The following is a 23,731-nucleotide window of genomic DNA, read 5'->3' as shown; positions in this document are numbered from 1 at the left end:
AGCTTTACGATGCCCTATCTTAATGCATCCTGTGTCCGCTTTAAAAAAAGGCTGCAGACGCAGAGTTCCTCTATGCAATTTCTTTAATGCATAGCAGAGTTATGCACATAAGAGAAATCACAAGTGGACTGTTTTGGTCTCATTAGACCTCCTCAGATCACATGACAGATTACCTGCAAATAGATGCTCTATACAGCAAGTAGGAAATCTATCATGATGCATATTCTTACCCAGAATGCCATGCTCCAGAGGAAACACTGCTAAGGTTTTCTGTAGAGAGATGTGCAGGTGTTCTTCACAATGATCTATTTTGTGTCATTATAATTATATATAAAATATTTTACTGTTTAGGACTACAAATATATTATAATCTTATAATATGATAAATATATTATAATAATAGATATTATAATCGTGTTGATTATGCAAAACTGGGAAATGGATAATAAAGGGATTATCTATCTTTTTAAATAATAAAAATTCTGGAGTAGACTGTCTATTTATACTAACTTTATAGTGGATTAGATAAAGAGAAAATATTCTATTGTTTGTTTGTTTAAAGTAAAATCTGGGTGAGATTTTACTATTATAGTAACTAGTGACATTTTCGTTTAGATGTTAAAAAGCATTGAAAATAAATGCAAGTGCCTCCACCCCACCGAATTTAATAATATAATAATAAAATATATGCCTAGATGAAAGAGTATAATTTAACATTTTCAGGTGATTGGATACTCTAGCGTTAACATCTTTTTGCCATTATACTGTATATGTATATACATACACAGTAAATATATAATATTTTGTAAGTGATTGTGCAGCACTGCTCCCTGCCTTGTTAATCATCACAGACAAGTCCCCACCTTTGAGTTAGGAATCAGTGGGCTTAAGACCCATGCATCTTACGTGCGGTTGCAGACTCACATGAGGTAATCTATACCACTAGGGCTCCCACGCTGTGCATAAATGAAGCCCATACAGTTTTATCTTCATTTCATTAAAGCATATTCTTGATTAATTCATATAGACAAATTCATTTGAAATTTTTAGAATGATTACAAAATTGTGCCAAATCCATAAATTCAGATATAAAATAAAGATCCATGTTTGACAAGAACTGCAGCCTGTGTGATAAGCAGGATAGAAAACATATTGGGCCAGATTTCAAGTGACTATTATTATTTTTTGCTTGATAGTCTGTAACCCTGCAAACTGTGAGGTTATTTGATCTAACTGTAGTCTCCCTAACCTAAACAATGCATGAAAACCTGAAAATATACTGAGCTCACAGGCTGGACTGCGTGCACATCCCACATCCTGGGCAGCATTAACAGAATAAAGACTTGTAAGAAACCACAATAGACAGGCAGATTTGGCTTTTGATCATGTTTAACATTGAGTGAACTGTTAAAGTTTTGCCCCCATTTTCCCAAGACTAGAAAATATTTTTCTTGATTTTTTAAACTAGAGTGATATATACACAATAAAGCTAATTTAAGTGTATACAATTAGGAAGTGGCTGAATAACACAGCTCTGTGGTTTCAGTCTGTGTACAAACCAGTGGCGTAGCGTGGGTTGTCAGTGCCCAGGGCAAGCAAAGTATTGCGCCCCCCCCCAACCACATTTTAGATATGCTGCTTCTTCTTACATTTGGGAGAAACCAAGCAAAGACCCAAGCCTGGTAGATCACATAAAGCAAGGGACACTGTCTCCTCTCCCACAAAATGCTCCCTTAACCATCTTTACTGGATAACTAACAGTTATTGCTGATGATACCCATATCCCCAAAATATGTCCCTTGTCATAAGCAGCTGCTAATCAGTAGCGCCTTACAAACAAAGCCATGAAAATAATATATTGGCAATACAAGAGGCAGTGGGTGAAGCCTGCAAGCATTATGTGCTATCCCCCTGTGATCAAACCCTGTCTGCAGCTCTCCAGAGCTGGGCAAATATATACAATATTACATTTTAAGATTTATTCTCGTTTTACACATGGGGGAAAGCCCCCCTTAACCCCCATCTGGTGGTGACATGTCCTGATCTGTAAAACTTCATGGTACAAATACTGCAGACCACAGGGTGCACCCACCCCCACATTGCAGCAACCCATATTGTATATGTGGTGCAATAGGTTTTTGGTAAGTCGTTAAAAAGAGGAAAAGGGGACACACAGGTTGGCAGCTGTTACATAAGGTTGTCCATGCTGGGCAGACTGTCTTTTGGGTGCCAATGACATATAAAAGTGGGGTATATATTCTACCTTAATAAATATAACAATTGTAAGTAATCAATATAAAAGGGGCATGGGACAGACAACCCAGCATTACATACATATATGGGAGGAGGGTGTATGGTATTTAGGGGGGTGCTGTTAAATTCAAGATGGTGAATTCATAGGACTTCTTTGATAGGAGACAAACACAGTGAAATGCCTGGTGAGCAGCACAATCCTGGTGCCAGACAGCACACAAATCCCTAAATCTACTTCTGCCCTAGGAAGATCATGGAGGGGAAAAATCAAATACAGGAAACAAGGTCTCATTTTAGTCAACTGTCACAAATATACTTTTTTTGTGCAAGGACAAGATGGTGTAAGTTGTAATCAGAATCCGGTCAAACATGAAAGTATGGTCTCTGATCACCCCACCATCCCACTAACTAGGTAACTGGGGTTAACAGAAAGGCAGAGCCCAGCCATGCTGCCACCAGTGCCACGGGTTTGAAAGAGATTTATTGCACTTTTTAAGGATTCCTCCCCCCCACTTCTGCTTAGAGATCCTTAAAAAGTGCCCCAGGCAATGCATGGCATTCTGGCTCTGGGTCCTTTGTTGGAAGGGAACTTACTTGTTGGGTAATAATAGAACCGTAATTAAGCTGCATTTTGCGTGTTGCTAGTATCAGGCAAAAACAGGGCTATAAGTAAGCCTGGTCCTGACACCTTACCTTAGTCGCGGCATCACCACATTCCTGACGGGTCGCAGAACAGAGCTGGGGGCCTGTCAGAATTTTTAGCCTCCCTTCTTCCCTTTGATAATTTGAGGCTGGAAGCGCCCCTCAGAATTATGCACCCGGGGCAACCGCCCCTGTTGCCCCCCCCACGCTACGCCACTGGTACAAACGCAGACCGGCATCAAATCTTAACATTCCAAGGTACGATTAAACAACAATAGTTTGGATTTTCAGGATATAAGCGATAATTAGAAATAATCTCCACAGATAGTTTGTCTCCTTAAATTCCGAGAGACTCCGGAAACTTTTTTTGAAAAGAGACATTGCAAGACTATAGTTACTAACTGGATTTTTTTTCAAACACAATTCATTGAAAGGAAGTTTTCTTAAAGGACATTTCTAATGAATTGTAAAGGTTGACTTGAAGTGCTTAAATATTTTTATGTACTATCTAATGCACTATTATTGTGTGGAGTAATTTAAAATTGTATACATTCAAAGGGACAGTCTAGTCAAAATTAAACTTTCATAATTCAGATAGGGCATGTAATTTTAAACAACTTTCCATTTTACTTTAATCATCAAATTAGCTTTGTTCTTTTGTTATTCTTTGTTGAAAGATAAACCTAGGTAGGCTCATATGCTATTTTCTAAGTCCTTGAAGGCCGCCTCTGATGTGAATGCATTTTGACAGTTTTTCACCACTAGAGGACGTTAGTTCATGTGTGTCATATAGATAGCATTGAGCACACACACGTGAAGTTACCTAGGAGTAAGCACTGATTGGCTAAAATGCAAGTCTGTCAAAAGAACTTAAATAAGGGGGCAGTCTGCAGAGGCTTAGATACAAGTTAATCACAGTGGTAAAAAGTATATTATAATCGTGTTGGTTATGCAAAACTGGGAAATGGATAATAAAGGGATTATCTATCTTTTTAAATAATACAAATTCTGGAGAAGACTGTCCCTTTATACTATCTTTATAGTAGTAGTAGGTATAGTATAGTAGGTCTTTGTTTAAATTATAGCAATTACTGTTTGTTGTAGTTTATATTTATATATATACTGTATATGTTTCATTCATACGTATTCACAACTGGTTTTTATTTCTTTGTTCTATGAGACTTGTTCTAAAGAATTTCAGATGGTTTTATTTCTTCCATCTTACCTTGTCTTTGTTTTAGCAGGGCTGCAAAATATTTTGCAGAAAATAGTGGAATATCTGTTGGTTGTTCTCTTAAAATTTCCCTGGTTAGCCCTTCTAAAAGATTTGCAAATCCTTTTGGGATGCGAAAGTTTGTGTTTGAAAAAGGAACGGACATTTTTCTGTCGTAATCTTCCGTTTTTTACCTTCACCTGCAGAAGACAGTTAAAAAAAAGCAAATAAAGAAAATACTTGGAAGCACTAAATTACATATTTTTTTTAATAATTCTACGAATAAAAACTCTCTTTTTAAATGGACAATGCAAAAAATATCTTTGAATTTGTTAGAAAAAAAATCAGACAACAAATTCCCCAGTGAATCTCTAAATGCTTTTCCCCCCCATTTACAATCATGTATACTGTATGTGGGCCACTCACTATTAAACTATATTTATGTTTGTGTAACAAAAGATTTCACGTGTTTCTTGTATAGGAATGACAATATAGTAATTTGTCTTTGATATGTAGGTGGAACTGCATAAAAACACAGCTGTACTAACCTTTTATTATATCCTATTTGTTTTGAGTAGGAGGAAATACTGAAGTGTATTTAAAAAAAGTGACATGAAAAGAACAACCACATACTAATAGTATTAGATTGCATATCCTGGCTATAGCAATTTCTTGAGAAGCCCAAATAAATAAGTGACATTGAATTGTGAAGTTTTAGGGTGAAAATTCAAGTCACTGAAGATCCAATGATAAGGCACATAACACCCACATTTTTTATTTCATCATTTATAAAGCATAACATTTTAACCCCTTTTGCCAAATAAACATAGGTAATAGGTCACACAGTACTTTGCCAAGCGTACTGTGTTAATGTAGTACCTGCGTCTCTGTTGTCACCTGGGGAAAGAAGGCATTTTTCTTCATATAGTAAGCTGATCGTGTTCCCTTACTATATGAAGCCAGATCACTAATAAAGATAGTGAGACAACCAGTGTCACTGTCTGTATCGGATGCGGTGGTGCAGTGAGAGGTTTGGGAGGATGGTGGACGGTCCATTGCCGGAGTGGGGAGGGTTCCCTACACTACAGAAATATTTTTGAAAGGGGATAATGAGAGGGTCGATGGGGCCCTACATGTAATCGCTTGAAGAGGGAGGTGGGGAGGGTGAGAGGGGATCACCAAACTACAGAAAAATAATAAATAAATTAAATAAAAAATCCCTTCACCTCTTCAGGCTGCACACTGGCATATTTCCAGTAACAAATATACTGGTGCAGTGGGGTGGGGGGGTTGCTATTTATGAGGGATCAGGGAGGTGTCTCTGAAGCCTCGACCTGCCTGTTTGGCACTGTGTGTGCCTTCTTAAATTGTGAGTTTGCCTTATTCCACATATCTTCTATCATTCTCTTTCAGGACATTGCAACTGACAAAAAAAACAACTAACTGTATATTGGCAGAATGGCTGCCAGTACCTAAGATGGTAGAAGATGATGGTGACCAGTGGGAGGCGGGAGGGAAGAGAGCTGTTGAAGAGGTTAAGTGTCAGGTGGGACGGTTATCACTGCACTACAATACATTTTATACTTACAGCTAACTTATTAACTCCTAAACTGCCAGGAAATTTCAGAGGTGCGGTGGCCTTCTAATTACCAAAAATCAATAGCAAAGCAATGCATGTCTGCCATATCTGACCATAGGGGATCCAAGAGAAACTTTTACAACCATTTGTTTTATGACTGCAGTAGTTGTGTGCAAATATATTTAGTTTGAAACCCAAAGTTTGCGAAAATGTTAACTATTTTTTATATTATGGCAAATAGCGGTAAAACGGTGGCATTAAATATACAAAAATGGGCCTAGATCATTACCTTGGGTTGTCTAGTTTATATATATATATATATAGTTTTGGGGGTCAATTTTGAAAATTTGGGCAGTTATACTATACCAAAAGAGAGTTACTCCATTGCATCATTTTATACTGCAGATTAAAACAATTAAAAATACATACATGTTTGGTTTTAGCTGATACAGAGGATGCCAATGAACAAATTTAGATTTTTTATTTTACAGTTAGAAAACTACAGGCTTTTTTGGAATGTGATAATATATAAATAAATAGCTAGTTGACAATGTAATTCATTATTCACTGAAAGCTCTTTTTATGCCTTCCCCCACAAAAAATATATATATATAGTTTTCATAGGGAAAAAAAAGAGTGATTTCAAAAATGCTAAAAATTCTTTAGTTTTTTAGGCACATTTTTCTCTAAAATTCATGATAACGAAGGGGTTAAACAACTTTCCATTTTACTTCTATTAATGAATTTGCATCATTCTCTTGGTATCCTTTTTTGAAGGAGCAGCAATATACTATTGAGAGCTAGCTGAGCACATCAGGTGAGCCAATGACAAGAGGCATTTATGTGTAGCTACCAATCAGCAGCTAGCTCCCAGTACTGCATTGCTGCTCCTGTGCCTACCTAGGTATGCTTTTTAGCAAAGGATAGCAAATGAATGAAGCAAATTAGATAATATACCATTAAGTACATTAAAAATTTGATTATAATTGCATGCCCTATCTGAATCATGAAATTTTAATTTTGACTAATTTTGCTGTCAAAAGCAAGCAGTCATTTCAATGAATAAATAAACAAATGAGTACATGCAACAAAAATATTGATTCATTGGTTCATTTGTTCATGTAGTTAAAACCATTATGCATTTTATGCCTTTTTACACTATTCAATAGCGATCCAGCAAGGAGTATGTCAATTTCACTTTTGTTCTTGACAATCCTGATCCCATAATTAAAAAAAAAAAATTAAAATGTTTATGCTTCTGCTGGCTTGTAGTAGTATCACTAGATAATACTTTATTATTATATAAGTTTAAGCAGCTGTCCGACTGCTTTTCTGCTGCCTGAAAGATGTTCCCTATAGGAAATGATAACTTTTCTGCTGCCCTAAAGATGTTCCCTACAGGAAACGACAAGAGGACAAACGGATATTAACAAACAAATTCTGAATGACTCCATTGCTGGACATCGGACAAAATAAAATAAATGTTTTTTCCTGATGAGCGATTTATCCAAAACAATTGTTTTTGTCTATGCACATATCTAGAAGCCAATCATAGTTCCCTAAAATGATAGTTGAGTTTGTACCACCTAAAGCAGCTAACAGCTTTACCCTGCGTGGGAGCGTGCCACATTGTACCACATAAAAAGCGTCCAACGACTTTATCCTGCATGTGAGCATGCTACATTGTACCACTTAAAGCAGCCGACAGCTTTACCGCGCGTGGGAGTGTGCCACATTGTACCACCCAAAGCGGTTGACGGCTTTATCCTGCATGGGAGCATGCTACGTTGTACCACTAAAAGCAGCCAACAGCTTTACCCAGCGTGGGAGCGTTCCAAATTGTACCACATAAAGCAGCTGACAGCTTTGCCCAGTGCAGAAGCATGCTACATTGTACCACCTACAGCAGCTGACAGCTTTGCCCAGTGCGGGAGCATGCTACATTGTACCACCTAAAGAGGCCGGCAGCCTTACCCAAAATGGGAGCATGCTACATTGTACCACCTAAAGAGGCTGGCAGCTTTACCCAAAATGGGAGCATGCTACATTGTAACACCTAAAGAATCCAACAGCTTTACCGAGTGTAGGAGTGCGCTAAATTGTACCACCTAAAGCAGCCAACAGCTTTACCCAGCGTAGGAGTGCGCTACATTGTACCACCTAAAGAATCCAACAGCTTTACCCAGCGTAGGAGTGTGCTACATTGTACCACCTAAAGCAGCCAACAGCTTTACCCAGCGTAGGAGTGCGCTACATTGTACCACCTAAAGAATCCAACAGCTTTACCCAGCGTAGGAGTGCGCTACATTGTACCACCTAAAGCAGCCAACTGCTTAACCCAGAGTGGAAGTGTGCTACATTGTACCACCTAAAGCAGACAACAACTTTATCCAGAGAAGGAATTATTATTATTTATTATTATCGGTTATTTGTATAGCGCCAACAGATTCCTCAGTGCTATAAACATAGGCGGTATACAAGGTGACATTTATAGGGAACAAATGGGTAGAGGGCCTTCCCGAGAGTCACACTGTTGTAGTCAGCTCTTATGAAGGTAATCTGCAAACAGCTTAGGCTTACATGCAAAGGAGGTCCATGGCGGATAGTAATGGGAGGAGAGGAACTGGTATTAGGAAAGGTTAGTGTAGGTTGTATGCATCCCTGAACAGTAGAGTCTTTAGGGAGCGCTTGAAGCTTTCAAAACTAGGGGAGAGTCTTGTGGAGTGAGGCAGACAGTTCTACAAGATGGGAGCCAGTCTGGAGAAGTCCTATAAAACGGGAATGTGAGGAGGTAACAAGAGAGGAGGAGAGTAGTAGGTTGTGAGCAGAGCGAAGGGGACAGGAGGGAGGGAGAGTATCTGGAGACAAGGTCTGAGATATAGGGGGGAGCAGTGCAGTTGAGGGCTTTGTTTGTCAGAGTGAGAATTCTGTGTTTAATCCTGGAGGCAAGAGGATGCCAGTGAAGCGATTGGCAGAGAGGTGCAGCAGATGAAGAGCGACGTGTAAGAAAGATGAGCCTGGCAGAGGCCTTCATTATGGATTTTAAAGTAGCTAGGTGGCAGCTAGAGAGACCAGAGAGGACGGAGTTGCAGTAGTCGAGGCGGGAAAGGATGAGAGAGTAGATTAAAATCTTAGTTGTGTCTTGTGTAAGAAAATGTCTAGCCAAGGCAGGCTTTAGCCAAGGACTGAATGTGAGGAGTGAAAGAAAGATCAAATGTGACCCCAAGACATTGGGCTCAGTTTTGGAGAGATTTAGCTTAAGGTAGTGAGAAGACATCCAAGAAGAGATGTGAGAAAGACAGTTACTGACAAGGCAAGGAAGGAGATAGGTCTGGTGCAGAGAGGCAGATTTGGGTGTCATCGGCATACAAATGATATTGAAACCTGTGAGACTTTAATAAGGAACCTAGTGATGATGTGTTAATTGAGAAGAGAAAAGGGACCAAGGACAGAGCCTTACGGTACCCCAACAGAAAGTGGTGATGGGGCAGAGGAAGCCCCAGAGAAGGTTACACTAAAGGCACAGTTAGACAGGTAGGAAGAGAACCACAAGAGGGCTGTGTCACAAATGCCGAAGGAATGGGGGGTTTGGAGCAAAAGAGGGTGGTCAACAGTATCAAAGGCTGCAGACAGATCAAGGAGGATAAGCAGAGGGAAGTGGCCTTTGTATTTTGCTGTAAGTAGGTCATTGGTAACCCTAACGATTGCTGTCTCTGTGGATTGATAGTGGCAAAATCCAGATTGTAGCTGGTCAAGGAGGGAGTTTAATGTAAGGAACTGGAATAGGCGTGCATTTACCAGCTTTTCAAGCTTTGAGGCAAGAGGGAGTAGGGAAATAGGGTGGTAGTTGGATAGGGAGGTTGGATCATGAGAAGGTTTTCTTGAGGATAGGTGTGACCAGTGCATGTTTTAGAGATAAGGGAAATATACCGGTGCTAAGGGAGAGGTTGAAAATTTGTGTGAGTATAGGGGTAATTGTAGATGAGAGGGAGGGAAGTAGTTGTGAGGGGATGCGGTTGAGGGGACAGGTAGTGAGGTGAGAGCACAGTATAAGTGCTGAAACTTCTTCCTCAGTAACAGGGGCAAAAGAGCTAAATATATGGCTATATGGGTTTTGGTTGATTGCAAGCTTTTGAGGGGGTGAGAGATTGGAAGTATGTTGGGAGCTGATTTAATTTCTGATGGAGTCAATTTTGTTATTGAAGTGGCTGGCAAAATCTTGAGCTGACAGAAAAGTTGTATTAGGAGGTGGGGGTGGGCGGAGAAGAGTATTGAAAGTGGAGAACAGGCGTTTTGGATTTGAACAAAGAGTAGAGATAAGAATAGAGAAGTAATGTTGCTTATAAAGATTAAGGGTAGAGTAGTAGGAGTTCAAGATGAACTTGTAGTGAAGAAAGTCAGCTGAACGCCGAGATTTTCTCCAGTGCCGCTTAGCAGTACAGGAACATCTGCATAGTTACTGTGTCCGAGGAGTGTGCCAGGGCTGAGGGTGAGTGTGTGATTTCCGAGCTATGGTATGAGGGGCCAGATTCTGAAGGACCGATGTAAGGGTGGAATTATAGTCGTTAGATAGATTGGTTAGGGCAGGAAAAGGAGGATGCAACAAAGTTTCACAGTTCAATCAATAGGATTTCAGAGAGAGAGAGAGATGATAAGTAAAATTTCAAATGACATTTTATTAAATTCGTTAAAACAGACCTGGCACAGCACATAGAAATCCCCACTGCTGGCACAGCACATAGAAATCAGCAGTGGGGATTTCTATGTGCTGTGCCAGGTCTGTTTTAACGAATTTAATAAAATGACATTTTAAATTTTACTTATCATCTCTCTCTCTCTCTCTGAAATCCTATTGATTGAACTGTGAAACTTTGTTGCATATTTGTTGATATTTAATACGAGTTCAGGAGAGCTCCAACAGTTCTAACATAGGACAGCATACGTCACAGGTACTCACCTGTTGAATTTAACAGTGAAGTATATACAGCGTTCATGCCGGAGGGCAGACGGTTTACTAACAAGTACATCTGAGTCATTTGTATCCGCTACCAAGCTGAACTGTCTGAAATATACAGTTATCGATTGACACCGGAGTGGTAAGCACGCTGTTTATGCATATTATAAGTCTGAAGTGTATATTATAGGAACGGTTCTTTTTTACCTGTAAACTCTGTGATTCCCGCACTTGTTGGGGCCTCTAATGAGGGGTTGTTCACAAGAGTCATATGGACACTATTATCGCACTGTACTAGTCGAACACAACACCTTGAAATATTGCAGGAAAAGGAGGAGATGGATGAGAGAAGAGGTTCGAGAGAGCTAGGGAGCTGTTGATGATCTAAAGACATAAGTTCCTACAGGAATAAGGCCCTCAATTCCTCCTGTATGTGTTTGTAAATTTTGCCCTGTCTCTTACAAGTTTTATATCATTGTTTTATTTAAATGAATTGTATCCATGTAAAGCGCTGCTGAATATGTTGGCGCTTCATAAATAAAGTATAATAATAATAATTCTATGAAGTTTGGTGGGAGGGGTAGAAAGAGGGAGAGTTGTAGGGAGGGATGAGATGTTGCAAGTGAGGAGATGATGGTCAGAAAGAGGAAAATGTGAGATTGTGAGTCTGAAATAGTGCATTGATATCTAATGATCAAATCAAGGGAGTGACCATCTTTGTGAGTGGGAGAGTCAGTCTATTGTTACAGACCAAAAGAGGAAGTGAGTTGCAGAAGTTGTTTTGCAGAGGAGGCAGTGGGATTGTCAAGAGGGATGTTGAAGTCGCCAAGAATGAGGTCAGGGGTATCTGAGGAAAGGAAATAAGGTTGCCAGGCAGCAAAGTGATCTAGACATTGAGTTGAGGAGCCAGGGGGGGGGGGGGGCGGTATATGACTGCAACACACATAGAGAGGGGAGAAAATAAGCTAATCATGTGGGTTTCGAATGAGGAAAATGTGAGGGAAGCGATGGGTTGTATTTGTTGAAAGGTGCAATGAGAGGAAAGTAAAATACCTACACCACCTCCTTGTCTATTACCAGACCTAGGAGTGTGGCTGAAGTGGAGACCCCCATGTGACAGTGCAGCATTGGAGAGAGACAAGTTTCTGTGAGAGCCAGAAGGTTGAGGGAGTGGGAGATAAAAAGGTCATGGATAGAAGTGAGCTTGAAATGTACTACATTGTACCACCTAAAGCAACCAAAAGCTTTACCCAGCATGGGAACATGCTATATTGTACAACCTAAAGCAGCTTTACTGTTCTCATCTGTTATCAAAATCTTCTCTTTCTCTTTGGCTACCAATCAGCAAACTTTATCCAGGTTCTGAATCAAAATTGGGCAGGCCCCTATACTTACATTCCTGCTTTTCAAATAAAGATACCAAGAGAATGAAGAAAAATTGATATTAGGAGTAAATTAGAAAGTTGCTTAAAATTGCATGCTGTATCTGAATCATGAAAGAAAAACTATTTGGTTTTCATATTCCTTTAAAAAATTAATGACCTTAAAATGCTATACCATGCTTATGAAAGTGCAGCATTTAAACATATTGAACTCTTTGTTTGTTTTTTGCTTGAAAGATGTTAAAAGGGACATGTTACTCAATTTTACTATTTTTGTGTCATATATATGCAATGACAGAAGTTGAACACATTAAAAATACTCAAACATTTTATTTTGTGATTTAGACAGAGCATGCAATCTTAAAAAAAGTTTATAATTTACTTCCATTATGAAATGTGCTTTGTTCACATGGTATTCTTTGTTAAAGAGCTTCCTATGTTGGTGTCTGGAGCACTTCATGGCAGGAAATAGTGCTCTTGCAAATGGATAACAATTTTGCAAAACTGTTGCCATATAGTGTTACAGACACGTGTACGCTCCTGATCTTAAGTCCCTGCTGTTCAACAAAAAAGATACCAAGAGAACAAAGAAAATTTGATAATAGAAATAAATTAGAACGTTGTTTAAAATTGCATGCTCTATCTGAATCATGAAAGAATACATTCGGGTTTCATATCCCTCTAAGTAAAAACTGTTTCAATTAAAGTTGAAAATAACTGAAAATGCATTATGGGTACAACTGAGTCCAGGGACTGGCTGACAGGGAAAACTCCCAGAGAAAACAAAACAATAAATTCAGCACATGAAAATTTTGGCTCATGTGCTAATTTCTAAGCCCTTGAAAGCCGCCTCTCATCTGAATGCATTTGAAAGTTTTTCTCAGGTAGAGGGCGTTAGTTCATGTGTTTCATATAGATATCACTGTGCTCACGCACGTGAAGTTATTTATGAGTCAGCACTGATTGGCTAAAATGCAAGTCTGTCAAAAGAACTGAGATAAGGAGGCAGTCTGCAGAGGCTTAGATACAAGGTAATTACAGAGGTAAAAAGTGTATTAATATAATGTGTTGGTTATGCAAAACTGGGGAATGGGTAATAAAAGGATTATCTATCTTTTTAAATCCCTTTAACTTGTTACACCTCTTAGACTCCTAAAAAAATGGGATGGGGCCAAATTAATAATTTACCTAATAAACTGAGGGCCAGATCAAACTATGTTGAGGGCCGCATATGGCCCCAGGGCCAGTATTTTGAGACCATTGCTCTAAAGGAACAGTACCACCTAAAGCAGCCAAAATCTTTACCCAGCCTTGAGATTTTATTATAAAATAGTTATGCATAATAAAACAACTTTATGATATACTTTTATTATTTATTTTGTAAACTTTTCATGTAGTTAAGCTGAAATTATAGCTTTTCTAATTATCAGGGAGATATAATTGCACCCTACTGAATTATTAAGGCTACACCTGCTACATATCTTTCTCTAATTGGCCTTAGCTGATAACAACTGCAAAACAAGTGAGTTTATGGTCTAGTTTAAAGGAACATGAAACCCCAAAAAATGATTTCATTATTCAGATAGAGCATTCAATTTTAAACAACTTTACAATTTACTTTTATCATCAATTTTGCTTTGTTCTTATGGTATTCTTAGTTGAAAGCTAAACTTAGTTAGGCTCATATGCTAATTTCTAAGCCCTTGAAGGCCACCTCTTATCTGAATGCATTTTTAATTTTTTTTCACAACTAGAGAGCGTTAGTTCATGTCTGCCATATAGATAACATTGTGCTCCAGCACATGGAGTTACCTAGGAGTCAGCACTGATTGGCTTAAATGCAAGTCTGGCAAAAGAACTGAAATAAGGGGGCAGTCTTCAGAGGCTTAGATAGAAGGTAATCACAGAGGTGAAACGTATATTAATATAACTGTATTGGTTATGCAAAACTGGGGAATGGATTATAAAGGGATGGTGTAGATTGTCCCTTTAAGTCTTGACTGATATGTTATTCTGTTGCAAGACACCAAAAATGTATTGTAGTTACAAAGTGTTTACTTTCCCTTTAAGTATAAACTGATTAATGTTATATTTACACAATTACAGCAGTATTAGTTATGAATTTCCTACTTATACTTGTTGGCTAATATGAACAATGTACACAGCCATATATATGTTAATGCTCCCTTCTAGAAGAAGCAAATAATAAAAAAAAAACGATAGTATCCTTTTAATATATGTCAAGGTATTATCTTCTGTCCCACAAAACAAAAGCTTTGTTTTCTATCACAGAAAATATAATTTAACTTGATATGAAACCAAAAAATATATTTTAAGATTTAAATAAATGACATGTTCTATTTGAATAATTAAATAATTATTTTTGGTTGCATGTCACTTTAACAAAAACTATAAAACTTATGCCTGCATTACCATAGCTTTGTAATAAACCCTTTGTAATCTATGAAAATGCAATGTCATCTATCAAAATAAATCTGTATTTCTAAAAACGGTAATTGTCAATAATCTTTGATAACATTATAAAAATAAACATTTAAATTAGAATTGAAACATCTCAATAAGCACTGTATCAGCCCAGATCAGATCATGGGAACACAGATTTAATTCATTATTAGGTGATTTGATACACTTAATATTTATTCAAAAATAATCATTAAGTTAGAAGTGTAAGTTAATTGGGTAAACCATTAAAAACCATCTGTACATACAGATAATGATTTTATACAGTACAATCCTACTGCAGTCAGTATAACTATCTCTTTAATTTAAAATTATTGATCTTTTACCTCTGGGGAACTTGGTTTCTTGGCTGAAAGTGAGCTGAGTTTAGCTGATACAACACTGGTTTTTAGTGGAGGTGTGCACTTTAAATTCTATTGTTGGTGGAGACGTTCTTTGTTTGTTTCTGTATCCAAAGCAACTGCTAAGGAAGCCAGTGCTATGGAGAACCATAGTGGTCAAAAGAAGTTACACACATGCTTGTTTCTCTTTTGCTTTTAGTGCTTTGCTTTTCTAATAAGCATTATATGTGGAGTTGAAATACATTTTTCTAAAAGTATAAGGTGTAATTGACAAAACATCCAAGTTTAAAAAAAAACATTTTATATTTGCTACAATGTGTGTATTCTAAAAAAAGAAAAATTGTATTAAAAAAAAAAAAAAGAAAAATTATATTTGAAAATTGGGATTTATTTTTTTGTGGGATTTTTGAATGTAATAAAATGCAATTACAGGTAGCCCTCAGTTTACGCTGGGGTTAGGTTCCAGAAGGAATGGTTGTAAATTGAAACCGTTGTAAATTGAAACCCAGTTTATAATGTAAGTCAATGGGAAGTGAGGGAGATAGGTTCCATTCCCCCTCAAAATTGTCATAAGTAACACCTTATACATTATTTTTAAGGCTTTGAAATGAAGACTTTAAATGCTGAACAGCATTATAAACCTAATAAAATAATCACACAACACAGAATATATAATTAAACTAAGTTAAATGAACAAAAACATTTGCTAAACAGCATTATAAACCTAATAAAATAATCACACAACACAGACTTCACTTGCATTTTTCTGAAAACAGTTCTTTCTATGCATTCCAATCTGGACTGATTTATAGACAGGAAGATCTTGTTCCTTTGAAATCTGCTCAATAGCTCAGGTCTGGTTAAACTGATTAATTTCAGTTTGCTTGGCTTTGCTGCAACACAAGCGGACAGCTCCACCTTCTGGCTATTTTAATAAATGCACTGCTTCTCAATGCTTTTCAATAGCAGTCACATGACTGGAAAAAAAGGTTGTTATTCTGAAACGGTGTAAATTGAACCGTTGTAAAACGAGGGCCACCTGTATTTATCTTGAGTTTAAATCACTTTAAATGCTTCTAAACATATTGAAGTTAATCTTCTATAGTCATCTCAAAATAATGGTTTCAAAAAGAATATAATTCTTTATTACTTGTGAATAAATATTTTTAATTAGGGAATATAGCTAATCTTATATATGTGACAGCTAACAGAGCCCTTTAACCCTCTTGCTGCCGAGATATTTTCACACCCTTGTGTTAGAGCAGTATTTAGTTGTTTGGCCCTTGTTGCATTTCCACATAAGATTCAAATTATTTTTCTGAGTAGTGCACACACAAATAATCCCTCCTTTTTTTAACAATCCATACATTTTTAGAAAATAGCTTTCATTTGCAGAAATCTCTATTATGAGAAAAAAAATCACCATATGAAATGCAAAAAGCGACATACCTAGTAAATAGCAACATTATTTCCTAAAAAAAAAAAAATTTCCATGCTATTGTCTCACGTTTAATATCCATTCACCTTCTCAGAACGTTAACATTTAGGATTTTATACTTATGATCAATAAAAATGAACAACTAAAAATTAGAAGACAAAATCTATTATTTTTATCAATTTGCAGCATCATGCAATTTATTTTAATTCCACGGTAATAAAGTTCAATTCTGAACATTTACTTTATTTAGGAATGAGATCTCAAAACAGCATAACAATGTTTCAGGCAGTCAATGCACTTTAATCACCTGATAGTAGTCTTTTAAAGACACTACTTTAACACTTTAATTGCCAAACATCTTCCTACAAGTTAAAAATAATGCTGCCACCTAGTGGTCAAATACAACAGTACCACCAGAAAGAAAATCTTTTTGTTGCATTTTTGTTGCCTACTAGCAATAGTTACAAAAAGAATACACAAAAAAATAATAAAAAATAATAGGTCATTGATCAGGTGAAAGCACCTTGAACAATTGCATGATTTAACCCTTTCATGACAGGGTTATAAAGTCTACATCGGAACAACATTCTGATGTAGACAAATTGAAATCACGCGATCTTGAAAACGATCGCGAGATTTCAATTATGGGATCGGGTCTGGGGGGCGTCCCTATGACGCTAGGAATGCCCTCCAGACCGCGATCAAAACCTGCAAGCATAGTAGGCTTCAGGACAACCGTTTGCGATGACGTCGTATTCCGTCACAACGGCTTTAAAGCCCAGTGCCGTTGTAACGGAATACAACGGCATTAAAAGGTTAATACATTAGATCATGACATTTAAGCAGGTAAACACACAGTAGAAGTGCTGCTCTGGACCCACAGTGCACTGTTGGTCCAAGGCAAAACCTGTTGCTGATCCAACACACAGTAGAGCAGGGTTTATAGTCGTAAGATTACATGTGCTAACATATTTTTCCACTATTATAGGCCCTACTCAAAGGGAGGCATTTTGGATACATAAACTTGAGGCATTAGCATGAAAGGGAGTAAATAAGAGATTTGGATAAGACAGTATTTCTATAAAAAATAGAAATACTTTCCCCTGTAAAATAAAAAAATAGTAACAAAATAGAAGATACTATTTACATTTAGAGGATTTCAACCATCTTAGAGTCCATACTGAAAACTAACGGATAACATTTCTACCATATAAAATGAGCTAGATTAAAAAACATTAGCATTATATCCTGTTTTTCAACAAAGGATAACAAAAAAACAAAAACAATTTGACAACAGAAGTAAATTGGATAGCTTTTTAAGACCTCTTAAGGAGCAAGGCTGTTTTAACACTTTTGTGGTGTTTAGCTGTAATTTTCCTCTCTCTCATTTACTGTTCCCATACAAATTATATATTGATTTTTTCAGGACAAGAAGGACTTTCTTTACAAACCATTATTTGTATCATGTCATATAATTTACTTTTAAAAAAATAATAAAATATGGTGAAAAATTAAAAAAAAACATGTTTTTTTTACTTTTACTTGAAAAATCTTTTATTCATCTACAAAAGCTAATGAAAAAACTGCTAAATAGATTAAAAATTTTGTCCTGAGTTTAAAAACACCAAGGGGTCGATCCGATATAAATCGTCGCCCGCAAAAGCCGGCGACGCCAATATTTGCGCGGATTTGGTATCACATATACGGCGTAACCTAGAAGTTACGCGCGAATATTTCTGCCGTCGCCCGCAGTTTTTTGGGCCATAGGCAGGTATACCAAACCCGCGCAGTTTGGTATCCAATATGCAGCGTAAGGACTTACGTGGCGAAAATGGAGAAAACTTACTCCATTTTCACCTCGCCACAAAAAGCAGCCGTAAGAAGCCTTACGCTGACTATTGGAGCCCCGTAACTCCCTAAACTAACTAGAAAATAAACCTAACACCTAACGCATGCGCAATGTCTATCTCCCTGTCAACCGCGATCTGCTAAAATAAACCTAACACCTAACGCATGCGCAATGTCTATCTCCCTGTCAACCGCGATTCCCCCCCCCCCCCCGAAATCCCTAATAAAGTTATTACCCCCTAAACCGCCGCTCCCGGACCCCGCCGCCATCTACATAAACTAACCCCCTACTGTGAGCCTCTAAAACCGCCGCCATCTACCTTATCTATCCCCTAATCTGACCCCTTACACCGCCGCCACCTATATAAAAATTATTAACCCCTAATGTAAGCCCCTTACACCGCCGCCATCTCTATTAAAATGATTAACCCCTAATTTAATCTACCTACCCCGCCGCCAGCTATATTATCTATATTAACCCTAAGTATATTATAGTTAATATAGGTATTACATTATATATATTAACTATATTAACCCTAATTATATTAGGGTTAATATAGTTAATATAGTTACTATAGTATTTATATTAACTATATTAACTCTATCTAACCCTAACTAAATTTATATTAAATTAATCTAATTCATTTATAAACTAAAATATTCCTATTTAAATCTAAATACTTACCTATAAAATAAACCCTAAGATAGCTACAATATAATTAATAATTACATTGTAGCTATGTTAGGGTTAATATTTATTTTACAGGTAAATTGTTAATTATTTTAACTAGGTATAATAGATATTAAATAGTTATTAACTATTTAATATCTACCTAGTTAAAATAATTACCCAATTACCTGTAAAATAAATCCTAACCTAAGTTACAAATACACCTACACTATCAATAAATTTAATAAACTACAAACATCTATCTAAAAATACAATTAAATTAACTAAACTAAATTACAAAAAAAACAAACACTAAATTACAAAAAATAAAAAAAAGATTACAAGATATTTAAGCTAATTACACCTATTCTAAGCCCCCTAATAAAATAATAAACCCCCAAAATAACAAAAATTCCCTGCCCTATTCTAAATTCAACAAATTTCAAAGCTCTTTACCTTACCAGCCCTTAAAATGGCCTTTTGTGGGGCATGCCCCAAAGAATTCAGCTCTTTTGCATACAACAAATACAATACCCCCCCCCCATTACAACCCACCACCCACATACCCCTATTCTAAACCCACCCAAACCCCCCTTAAAAAAGCCTAACACTACTCCCCTGAAGATCTCCCTACCTTGTCTTCACCACACCGGGCCGAACTCCTGATCCGATCCGGGCGATGTCATCCTCCAAGCGGCAAAGAAGAATTCTTCCTCCGGCGACGTCTTCCTCCAAGCGGCAGCAAAGTCTTTATTCTTCCGGCGGCATCTTCAATCTTCTTTCTTCGCTCCGCCGCCGCGGAGCATCCATCCCGGCCGACTGCTGAACTTGGAATGAGGTACCTTTAAATGACGTCATCCAAGATGGCGTCCGCCGAATTCCGATTGGCTGATAGGATTCTATCAGCCAATCGGAATTAAGTTAAAAAAATCTGATTGGCTGATTGAATCAGCCAATCAGATTCAAGTTCAATCCGATTGGCTGATCCAATCAGCCAATCAGATTGAGCTCGCATTCTATTGGCTGTTCCGATCAGCCAATAGAATGCGAGCTCAATCTGATTGGCTGATTGGATCAGCCAATCGGATTGAACTTGAATCTGATTGGCTGATTCAATCAGCCAATCAGATTTTTTTAACTTAATTCCGATTGGCTGATAGAATCCTATCAGCCAATCGGAATTCGGCGGACGCCATCTTGGATGACGTCATTTAAAGGTACCTCATTCCAAGTTCAGCAGTCGGCCGGGATGGATGCTCCGCGGCGGCGGAGCGAAGAAAGAAGATTGAAGATGCCGCCGGAAGAATGAAGACTTTGCTGCCGCTTGGAGGAAGACGTCGCCGGAGGAAGAATTCTTCTTTGCCGCTTGGAGGATGACATCGCCCGGATCGGATCAGGAGTTCGGCCCGGTGTGGTGAAGACAAGGTAGGGAGATCTTCAGGGGGGTAGTGTTAGGCTTTTTTAAGGGGGGTTTGGGTGGGTTTAGAATAGGGGTATGTGGGTGGTGGGTTGTAATGGGGGGGGGGGGTATTGTATTTGTTGTATGCAAAAGAGCTGAATTCTTTGGGGCATGCCCCACAAAAGGCCCTTTTAAGGGCTGGTAAGGTAAAGAGCTTTGAAATTTGTTTAATTTAGAATAGGGCAGGGAATTTTTTTTATTTTGGGGGTTTATTATTTTATTAGGGGGCTTAGAATAGGTGTAATTAGCTTAAATATCTTGTAATCTTTTTTTTATTTTTTGTAATTTAGTGTTTTTTTTTTTTTTGTAATTTAGTTTAGTTAATTTAATTGTATTTTTAGATAGATGTTTGTAGTTTATTAAATTTATTGATAGTGTAGGTGTATTTGTAACTTAGGTTAGGATTTATTTTACAGGTAATTGGGTAATTATTTTAACTAGGTAGATATTAAATAGTTAATAACTATTTAATATCTATTATACCTAGTTAAAATAATTAACAATTTACCTGTAAAATAAATATTAACCCTAACATAGCTACAATGTAATTATTAATTATATTGTAGCTATCTTAGGGTTTATTTTATAGGTAAGTATTTAGATTTAAATAGGAATATTTTAGTTTATAAATTAATTAGATTAATTTAATATAAATTTAGTTAGGGTTAGATAGAGTTAATATAGTTAATATAAATACTATAGTAACTATATTAACTATATTAACCCTAATATAATTAGGGTTAATATAGTTAATATATATAATGTAATACCTATATTAACTATAATATACTTAGGGTTAATATAGATAATATAGCTGGCGGTGGGGTAGGTAGATTAAATTAGGGGTTAATCATTTTAATAGAGATGGCGGCGGTGTAAGGGGCTTACATTAGGGGTTAATAATTTTAATATAGATGGCGGCGGTGTTAGGGGCTCACTTTAGGGGGTTATAGATATAATATAGCTGGCGGCGGGGTACGGGAGCGGCGGTTTAGGGGTTAATAATTTTATTAGGTTGCGGCGGGGTAAAGGAGCGGCGGTTTAGGGGTTAATAGCTTTTTTATTGTTAGGCTAGTGAGGGGGGATAGCGGATAGAGGGTTAGACAGTGCGGGCTATGTTAGGGAGGCGTGTTAGACAGTGCGGGCTATGTTAGGGAGGCATGTTAGACAGTGCGGGCTATGTTAGGGAGGCGTGTTAGACAGTGCGGGCTATGTTAGGGAGGCGTGTTAGACAGTGCGGGTGTTTTAGACTTTAGTCAGGTTTTATAGGCGCCGGCAGATTCTAACGTGGCGCAAGTCACTGGCGACGCCAGAAATTTGTACTTACGCAGATTTCTGGACATCGCTGGTTTGTGAGACTTGCGCCACTTTAGCATCTGACGGCGACCTATATGGGATGGCTCGAGTTGCGAGCTGAAACTGCGGGCGACGCCGGTTCCCTCGCTTGCGCCGCAAACTGCGATCGATATCGGATCGCGCCCCAAGTGTTTACGCGCTTTTTTGCTTTGTTTGTAAGTTATAGGGCTATAAGTAAAAGTAGGACATTGCTGTTTCAAAATATATATTTTTAAAATGTATCAATAGTGACATTGTAACACTGTCACAAACATAATAATTGGCTGTTACTATCTGCCTCACATGCCTGGCTAGTAACAGCGGTATTTCGGCGGAAGTGATCTCTGATCGCTCCCGCTGCTCGTTTTAGGTCATGATGGTTCAGGACCATCATCTGAATCATTAAATTTTAGAGTTTTATGTCCCTTTAAGTATGTGTCAATGAAATAAAAAGTTCCCAATGTCATCCAAAATGCCAGGGGTGTGTTTTGCTATATGCAAAACCAATGTTACGCTCAAAAACTTTTTGTTGGTACTCAGAAATAAATTAAAAAGTGTTGTCTGGGATTTATCAAGTCCTTTTAGCTATGAAATTTGAGAAGTGAAAACTTGCCCCCTAAATGTGTAGTTAAATATTGAGAAATAAAACTATGATAAAAAACAGTATTTGCCCCATTGTACATCGCTGGTCCTTAAGGGGTTAAACAACTTTTTAATTTTCTTTAATTGTCAAATTTGTTTCATTATCTTGATATCATATGTTGAAGCTGCAACTATTCACTACTGGGAGCTTGCTGAACACATCTGGTGAACCAATCAAAAGAGGCATATATGTAGAGCCACCAATCAGCAACTTTTTAACAAAGGATACCAAGAGAATTAAGCAAATTTGATTATAGAAATTAAATTCTTTTCAAATGTTTAACTCTAGCAGGCCACATTTTGAGGATATCTGAACTGGAGCACAGGTGAAATAATCAGTTGATTAGAAATCATGGTTATTTTACCTTCTCTTATCCAAGGCAATCCTGAAAACCTGGCCTGTTGGGGATGTCTTAGGACTGGTTTGAAAACCAGTGCTCTATCTGAATCATGAAAGTTTAATTTTTACTTAACTCAACAAGTTGCTCTTGATCAGACCTTCTGCTTGTCTCTCTTAATTTTTAAATTATTATGGTAGCAGAGTAATTAAAGCAACAGTCTACTCCAGAATTTGTATTGTTTAAAGAGATCGATAATCCCTTTATTACCCATTCCCCAGTTCTGCATAGCCAACACTGTTATATTAATATGCTTTTACCTCTGTGATTACCTTGTAGCTAAGCCTCTACAGACTGCCCTCTTATTTCAGCTCTTTTTACAGACATTTTAGCCAATCATTGATGGTCCATAAGTAACTCCATGGGACTGAGCACAATGTTATCTATAGGACACATATGAACTAGCTCTGTCTAGTTGTGGAAAATTGTCAAAATGTACTGAGATAAGGGCTTAGAAATTAGCATATGACCCTACCTAGGTTTAGCTTTTAACAAACAATACCAAGAGAACAAAGCAAATTTGATAATAAAAGTAAATTGAAAAGTTGTTTAAATTGCATGTCCTATCTGAATCATTAAAGTTTTATTTTGACTAGACTGTCACTTTAAGGAATTTTCACTTACATTCCATGACCAATAGGTGACAGCAAGTAGGCATTTAATGATTATTTTTTGTGTAATTATACATTTCAATGATAGATGGTAGACAGTTTTAGGAAAGATATAATGCTGAATACAAGAAGCTTGTACAATGAACAGTTTTGTTTATTTCTTTGTTCAATTGTCAAAGCTTACAATATATTTAAAGATATACATAAAATGTTTCACATTGAGCGTTATAATAATAAGAACAAAGCTCAACAAAAGTGTATAAAATACATCAAATGTCTTTCCAAATTTCATAATATTTTCTATTTCAATATATACATCTCAAAAACAAATAATGCACTCCTGTCAAGACTGGCAAAAATTACAATTCTCCAATTTAGTTCTAGATTACGAATGGAGCGCAAAATTATGCTTTGCGTGCACATTACTGAACTTACCTTCCTGTTTTTCAACAAAGGATAACAAGAAAACAAAAACAATTTGATAA

At 37.2% G+C, this 23,731-nt stretch overlaps 1 protein-coding gene across 2 annotated transcripts in view; it reads right to left on the bottom strand.

Moving 5' to 3' along the window:
* SPA17 (sperm autoantigenic protein 17) overlaps window positions 1–23,731 on the bottom strand; it is a 224,561-nt gene that overhangs the window by 110,234 nt on the left and 90,596 nt on the right. Inside the window, exons 1-2 of one of the 2 annotated variants that reach the window (XM_053690478.1) lie at window positions 14,831–14,901; window positions 4,121–4,308 (exon numbers count right to left, since the gene is read on the bottom strand). In XM_053690478.1, the coding sequence (XP_053546453.1) occupies window positions 4,121–4,274 (154 nt within the window). In that variant the 5' untranslated portion in view covers window positions 4,275–4,308; window positions 14,831–14,901. Of the gene's footprint in view, window positions 1–4,120; window positions 4,309–14,830; window positions 14,902–23,731 lie in introns of those variants that run through there. The other variant, XM_053690479.1, reaches the window with a different exon arrangement.

Source organism: Bombina bombina, chromosome 8, assembly GCF_027579735.1.
Source record: "Bombina bombina isolate aBomBom1 chromosome 8, aBomBom1.pri, whole genome shotgun sequence".
Classification (NCBI taxonomy): domain Eukaryota; kingdom Metazoa; phylum Chordata; class Amphibia; order Anura; family Bombinatoridae; genus Bombina; species Bombina bombina.
The sequence above is the reverse complement of the archived record's forward strand: the minus strand, read 5'-3'. Positions and strand labels throughout refer to the sequence as shown.